Source organism: Triticum aestivum, chromosome 1A, assembly GCF_018294505.1.
Source record: "Triticum aestivum cultivar Chinese Spring chromosome 1A, IWGSC CS RefSeq v2.1, whole genome shotgun sequence".
NCBI lineage: Eukaryota > Viridiplantae > Streptophyta > Magnoliopsida > Poales > Poaceae > Triticum > Triticum aestivum.
In genome coordinates, this window is record NC_057794.1 from 446,572,416 (window position 1) to 446,580,245 (window position 7,830).

Below are 7,830 nucleotides of genomic sequence, written 5' to 3' on the forward strand. Positions count from 1 at the left end.
GATCATGCGCATGAACGTAGCACTAGCATTTTTGAGACCGAATGGCATGGTGACATAACAAAAACACCCGAAAGGGGTGATGAAGGCCATTTTTATTTCATATGGTCCATACAGTCGGATCTGATGATATCCAGAATATGCATCAAGAAAAGACAAGGCTCGCATCCCACAGTTGAATCAACTATCTGATCGATATGGGGGAATGGAAAATGATCTTTCGGGCAGGCCCGATTGATATGTTTGAAGTCAATGCACATGCAGAGTGAATTATCCTTCTTGCGGACTATGACGATGTTGGCGAGCCACTCGAAGTGGTATATCTCGCGTATGAAATCAGCTGCCAGGAGTCGAGCCACTTCCTTGCCAATCGCCTTCCTCTTCTCCACAGCAGAACGGCGGAGATGCCCTTTGACAGGTTTGGCTTTGAGTCGACACACAAATGGTGCTCAGTCAGTCCCTTGGGTACACCTAGCATGTCGGATGGTTTCCATGCAAAGATGTCCCAGTTCTCACAGAGGAATTGGATGAGCGTGGCTTCCTATTTGCTGTCGAGTGTCGTTGAGATATTGGTCGGAGCGGCTATGGGATCTTCCGGGTGAATGTGAACTTGCTTCATTTCTCCTGCCGACTGAAAAGAAGACTCAGAAGTGGGCTTCTTAGAGCGGAGCAAATCACTCGGATCGACGTTCTTCTTGTACTCTTCCAACTCCACCACATCCATCAGTTCATCAACAATCTTGGATCCCTTCTGAAAACATTCCTCGGCTCTCTGCTTGTTCCCAGTGATGGTGATCACGTCCTTGGCTCCGGGCATCTTCAGCTTAAGGTACACATAACATGGGCGGGCCATGAAACAGGCATACGCCGGTCGGCCCAGAATAGCATGATAGGCACTATGAAAATCCACCACTTCAAACATCAACTTTTCCTTCCGAAAATTCTTCGAGTCACCAAAAACCACATCTAAAGCAATCTGACCGAGTGACTTTGCTTTTTTTCCCCGGGATGACTCCGTGAAACTACATGTTACTTTCACTGAGTCGGGACATTGGAATGCCCATCCCCTGAAGGGTTTCAGCATAAAGAATGTTCAAGCCACTGCCGCCATCCATAAGAACTTTGTGCAACCGAGTGGCTCCCACTACTGGATCCACTACCAGTGCTTGTCGCCCAGGGGTAGCAACATGAGGTGGGTGGTCTGACAGGTCGAAGGTAATGGGGGCCTTTGACCACTTGAGGTACGTCTTAGTTGCCGGAGCAACCATGTTCACTTCACGATTGATGACTTTAGTCGACTTTTGCTTTCAACGCCAGCAAATATCACCAGGGTAGCATTAACCTTCGAGTAATATCCTGCCTTTTCTTCATCCTCATCCTTATTGGAGCCCTTTTCACTCGGTTGACCTTCACGGAACTATTGAATGAGGAATCTGCATTGTCGAGTGGTATGCTTGGGTAAAATCAGATTACCCTCCTCGTCTTTCTTCGTGTGGATGGCACACAAAAGATCCAGGACGTCCTGGCCTGATTGATCCTTCATCTTTTTGGGTATCCACTGCCCCTTGGGCTTCCCTTTGAACTTGCCTTGAGTCGTCACTACTGTTGCTTCTGTTTGACCAGCGGCTTCAGCTTTGCGCTTCTGCCTCCGACTGGGATTCCCGCCCTCGGTGTCAGGGTCTACGACCTTTCCCTTGCCACTACGGAGCCGGTCCTCTTCTTCATCATTCACGTACCGAGTGGCTATCTCCATCATCCGATTCATGGAGAGGGTCCTAGACCGTCCAAATTTTAGTATGAGCTCTCTATATCTGACGCCTTCTTTAAATGCACAAACTGCCTGATGCTCAGAAACATTTTCCACCACATGGTGAAGTGTGGTCCAGCGCTGGATATAATCCCTCAAGGTTTCATTCGGCTTCTGGAAGCAATGTTGCAGTTCACTCAGACCAGCGGGTCGCTTGCAAGTGCCTTCAAACGTTTTGGTAAACACTCGGGCCAAGTCTTCCCAACAGTATATGCTGGCGGGAGCCAACTGGTTCAACCACGCCCTGACTGAGCCTTCAAGTATCAAGGGCAGGTGCTTTGTGGCCACTTCGTCATTGCCTCCACCAATCTGCACAACCACTCGGTAATCTTCTAACCACGTATCTGGCTTCGACTCACGAGTAAACTTACTCACCCCTGCAACCAACCTGAAGTTGGGAGGAATCTCAGCAGCTCGAATGGCCCTACTAAAACACTCAGGCCCAGAAACAAACGCTCTGCTTCCACTCGGGCGATCCCTGTCCAAACCCTCTCGGTTAGCCCTGCCTCTGTCAACCAGGCCTTGCACGAGGACTGACCTTGCATCAAACCCAGGCTCTCGGGGATCGGCTGGAATCCTCCGCTCGTCACCGTACGAGCGCCTGTCATCATACTGCTGGGGCACGTACGAACCACCCCTCGGAGGGGGCGTAGGCACTCGACGGTGGTCATCGCGGTGATACCGAGGATCAAACTGCCTGTGGCCTCGATCCAGGTACTGGTCCTGGTAATAACCATGATCTTCACGCCTCGAAGGCGATCTTGAGTTGTGGGCAGACTGAACCGTGTTCGCTTTGACAGACCTGCTGTGAATCATATTGCGCGACTGAGAAACAATCGAGTCCTGCTCCCCAGCTGCTCTAAGCAGTGTCCGAATCTGCTCTAAGCCTCTTCCAGCTTCAGAACGAGATGGTTGGATTGAATCTGCAATACGGGCGGCTACTGCAACATTCGGAATTGGAGTGCGCTATACCTGACACTCATCTCGAGATCTAGTCGAAAACAACTACCGCTGTCGTCGACTGGGATTCGGTGGTGGCCTGCGAGCGCGGTCTTCGAGTGACTTCTGGAGATCCTCCAGGCGCACACATTCAGCCAGAGTGGCTACGCGTGCGGCTTCCAAAGCCTATGGGGGTCTGGAAAGTCTGCTCGTTCCTGCGCTGAAGTTCCTCTCTTTGTTCCGCAGTGAAGGCATGCGGGTAGTACTCGTCGTTGCAGTGCGACAGACCACCGCTCTCGCCCCCGCCGCGGGGAAATCCTGGTGGGCTACGCTGGGGGCCAGCCATGAGGACTTCCGCGGCGGGATCATTGCTTTCGCACTCGGAAAGAGTATCTGAGTGACCAGTCGACAGATCGAACAAGCCATAAAGGGACTCATCGGGCTCGATCGCCGCAATCTAAGGAGTGGACGACTGACGAGCCACCGCGTGCTTCACCCACCGCTAAAGCCGCTGGCGACCGGATCGCTTGCGACGACGGGCAGCGGGGAGGGAAGACGGCACCGGAGCCGACTGATACTGAGCCGACGACTGCCGCAAGAGGACGCTGTAGGCACTCGCATGGAAGTGTGCCGCCCCACGAATAGGGAGCGCCTCGACGTCGAGGGTGGCTTCCTGGAGCCAGGCCGAATCCTCGGCGATGAAGGTGAGCGCGCCGAGACGGATCTCGCGGCCCAAGGACAATCCACCGCTGGAAGCCATGTCGATGGAGATTGAAGATCGCAACCTCACCAGAAGTCGACGCCTGCCCCAAGGTGGGCACCAACTATCGTGGGAACGTATCTGACAGTAGAGGTAGGGGGTTAGTAAGAGAGGGCAGAGTCTAGCTACGACGTGATTGTACACTCGGATTTATGAGTTCAGGCCCCTCTCGGAGGAGGTAATAGCCCTACGTCTCGGTGTCGTGGAGGCTTTGTTGATTGGAGTGTTGAGTTACAGGGGGTGCGAACCCTTGTGCAAGAGGGGAGGGGTGGCTTATATAGAGTATGTCGACTCCTCGCAGCCCTCAGTTACACAAGGATTCAATGAGAGAATAAAGATACGAACGTTACTGGTAACGCCCGCATTTAATGATCTTTATGGCGACGGAGTGAATGTCTGACGGTTCCCATCCTGTGATGACTCTTCTGTCCTTCGAGTGAAATGTTGTATTCCGAGTGAATAACGACGGCCGAGTGGAAGTGGGATATCTGAGTTGATCTTCTGTCGAGTGAGTTGCACCCTGTGATGATTTCGGTCGGTATCTTCTTTCTATCTTTGTAGGTGTTGGCCTCTTGCGTAGTGTCCTTGGATAAGGCATGTAGGTCAGGCCTAGGACCCTACCCTAGATACATGTCATCATCACGTTTGTCTTTAATTTATGAGAGAAAGTATGTCCGAACCGTCCCACGAACCGATACAGACTCGCGTTGGATGGCTTCCGCAACCCGGGTGCGGACAGTTTGAGAATCGGCGTTGAAGATGCCACTTGGCATGGAGCTCACCGGACGAGCACAAGCCCACCCGGCCCCTCCCCCGGGCAGGTCCGTCCCCCGCATGCGACGATCGTGCGCTGACGTCTCACGGTGGGTCTCACCGCGGTGCCACGCCGTTTCTACGTGGCCAAGGCCTCCGCGCCCTCCCCTTGCTATAAATAGAACCCGGCTCTCACTCCATGAGCATCCAACGAGCTCATTCATCAGCAACTATCGAGTTGTACTACTACTACTGTTCGTCGTCACTGGCCGGTGGGGCCTGTAGCATTGCGTCGCACTAATGGCTCCTGCTCAATGCGCGCGCGTGCAGAGGGTGTTCCACTTCGGCAAGGGCAAGAGCGAGGGCAACAAGGCCATGAAGGACCTGGTACGTACTAATCGTTAGATCCATCACTCTCAGTTGATGTATTTTCAATAATAATTCACCATATATGCTGACTATGATGACTGGATCGTGGATGCATGGTGTGTGCAGCTGGGCGGGAAGGGCGCCAACTTGGCGGAGATGGCGAGCATCGGGCTGTCGGTGCCGCCGGGGTTCACGGTGTCGACGGAGGCGTGCCAGCAGTACCAGGCGGCGGGGAGGGCGCTGCCGCCGGGGCTGTGGGAGGAGACCCTGGAGGGCCTGCGCTGGGTGGAGGAGTACATGGGCGCGCGACTCGGCGACCCGGCGCGGCCGCTGCTCCTCTCCGTCCGCTCCGGCGCCGCGGTGTCCATGCCCGGGATGATGGACACGGTGCTCAATCTGGGGCTCAACGACGAGGTGGCCGCCGGGCTGGCGGCCAAGAGCGGCGACCGCTTCGCCTACGACTCGTACCGCCGCTTCCTCGACATGTTCGGCAACGTCGTGAGTATACCACAACACACCTGGCTCTGACTAAGCTAAGCCTAGCTCCATGGATCGTACTACTGTCATGCATCGAGCAACCGTTGTCGTACGTAGTTAATTTGCGTGCGTCGAGCAACCGTTGCTTTCGGAGGGAGCGAGAGACGTGCGTCTGACGCGGGTTGCGTCGCCGAGACGTTGGCTGCTGCTGCTGCATTATGATGAAGGTGACAAGGATTACGTGGGGGGTTCTTGTATGCTTGCTTTTTAACCGTCGAAAATGATTGTTTTTAGTCAAGTATATAAGTACGTTTGGCTAGCGAGTAGGAGTAATTTACAAGAGAACAAAACAGCTTCATAAAAATATGAAACAAAAAAATGAATTGGGTTGCTTTATAAAGAGGAGTTTTTGTTTCATCATATGAAGAAAGCTGAGCCGCATCACATACCACCCGTATGTGCAAACACCTTCAGAAGCTTTTTTTTTCCTGTTATTGTCAGCACAGTTAATCCGATTCCCAAGGACAGTTTGCACCGCAACACTGCCGTATTTTGACCGCAACTGTTTCTCTCAGAGAAAAGGAATGACCGATGAAGGCGACCTTTGTCTTATTTGACACTATTATTTCACCCCACTCTGAAAATAAGATAAACAAAAAAGGAGGGCAAACTTTGACACTGTTACTTCTGAAATAAGACAAAAAGCAACTAGACAAACTTTGATAAAACAATAAGACAAGCATTTTTCCGTAGCACAAAATGTCCAATTTCATGAAAAGATTTGTCTTGTTCTTAGAAAGCAAAATAATTAAGACAGTCAGTTTGGGGTGACGAAAAACATGACAAAAAATTTCAGCTCCGACTTCATTGAGCCATGACATCTGCAATATTAATTCATATACAGTAGTAGGTTTAGACAAACCTGTCAAGTTGGTGTTGTCTTCTAGCTTACTCCCTCCGTTCTAAAATAGGTTTAGACTAACTTATTAATTTAGAAAGTTAGTACAAAGTTGAGTCATCTATTTTAATGTAAAATTGGGTCATCTATTTTGGAAAGGGAGTAGCTCTAGAGTAAAAATGCAGTCCAATGATAGTACCAAGTTTTACTTTTTTTGAGGGGATTACCAAGTTTTACTATAGAGTAATGCTAGACCCACGTAAACTTATGTGAGGTTTTTACGTAAAGGCTGATGTGAAGGTAGTTAATTGGATGAGGATTAGTGGCTGGAGCCCACTCTGGTTAAAATCAGGGGGAAGAGGATTTATAGTTAGGAAGATTACCTTATCGGTAGCCTGTTCGTAGATGGAGCATTATCGTTTACTATACTAGTAATGAAAAAAGACTCCACCTCACCAGTCCAATGCCCACCAACGACCCCACTTCACCAGCAAACCAAAAAACGAAAAGAAAAAAGACTCCACTTCACCGGTTCACTTGCGAGCGCGGCAGGACGGCGGCGGCGGCGGCGGCGGCGGAGCCCGCGCGGTTGGAGGCCGGACCGCCCGGCCGCCGCTGTGCCCCTCATGGAGGCTGGAGCTCGACCCCGGCGGCTAGGTCGGCTCCGACTGCGGCGCCCTAGTAAAAGGGGAAACACCGAGTCATTACTCGTTTGTATCGAACACATTTTGGTTTAGCACAAGACTGCGGGTCTATGACAGCGAACGCCTGAGCTAATCAAATTCCTCTTACTCGTTTGCTTGGTACATTGTTCCACAAAAGGAGGAACGCCAGATGGATCCAGCCCAGTTAATCTGGCAACTGGATTTCGAATACTGCATTCTGGGATGTGCGTTCCTCACTAAATAGCAGTTTCTTTTGTACTGAAAAAGTTGGGTCGACGTTTTGTTTACAATAATTCGTACTAGCAACTAGCAGTAGTAGCAGGATCCTTGTTTCTTAGCAGGGTCTTTCCTCTTGCCAGGTCATGGACATTCCCCATGCGCTTTTCGAAGAGAAGCTCGAAGCCATGAAAGCAACCAAGGGGGTGGACAACGACACCGACCTCATTGCCAATGACCTCAGGGAGCTAGTGGGTCAGTACAAGAACGTCTACGTTGAAGCCAAAGGAGAACAATTTCCCTCAGGTTGAATTCATGAATTTCACCTTTTTATTTATATATTTTGAAACTGACATTGTGTTTTTGGCACCCAGTTGATATGTGTATATGCTTGTTGTTTCTTGCCTTGGCATAGACCCCAAGAGGCAATTGCAGTTAGCGGTGTTGGCCGTGTTCGACTCATGGGACAGTCCGAGAGCGAACAAGTATAGAAGCATTAATCAGATCACCGGACTTAGGGGCACCGCCGTAAACGTGCAGTGCATGGTGTTTGGCAACATGGGGAACACCTCCGGCACTGGTGTCCTCTTCACTAGGAACCCTAGCACCGGGGAGAAGAAGCTTTATGGCGAGTTCCTAGTCAATGCTCAGGTATGGCTCGGTTCTGATCGCTGATGGTTGCTTCTAAGTTCTAGCTGCCATGCTCTACGTATGTGCGCACAGCAAAAGAGCAGTATGTTGCCCACTTTTATTAAAATAGATTATGCAATCAAGATAATACAGTCTGTGGATATTGCATATTCATTGAATGGCTGGGCATAATTTAACCGTTTCCCTGAACCTGTGATTCTTCTGTAATCTGAAAACTCAACTCTTGTATTCCCCCTGTGCTTTGGGGTTTTTCCTGCTGCTATGCAGCTATGAGAAAATATATTCAGGGTGGGGCTTT

The 7,830-nt window shown here is 50.8% G+C and overlaps 1 protein-coding gene across 1 annotated transcript in view; it reads left to right on the plus strand.

Annotated features, from left to right (window-relative positions):
• Positions 1–4,467: 4,467 nt before the first annotated feature.
• The window catches only part of LOC542924 (pyruvate, phosphate dikinase 1, chloroplastic), an 8,687-nt gene continuing 5,324 nt past the window's right edge, over positions 4,468–7,830 (plus strand). Inside the window, exons 1-4 of the mRNA XM_044479179.1 lie at positions 4,468–4,643; positions 4,752–5,123; positions 7,025–7,187; positions 7,297–7,532. Of these exons, the coding sequence (XP_044335114.1) occupies positions 4,557–4,643; positions 4,752–5,123; positions 7,025–7,187; positions 7,297–7,532 (858 nt within the window). The 5' untranslated portion in view covers positions 4,468–4,556. The remainder of the gene's footprint in view (positions 4,644–4,751; positions 5,124–7,024; positions 7,188–7,296; positions 7,533–7,830) is intronic.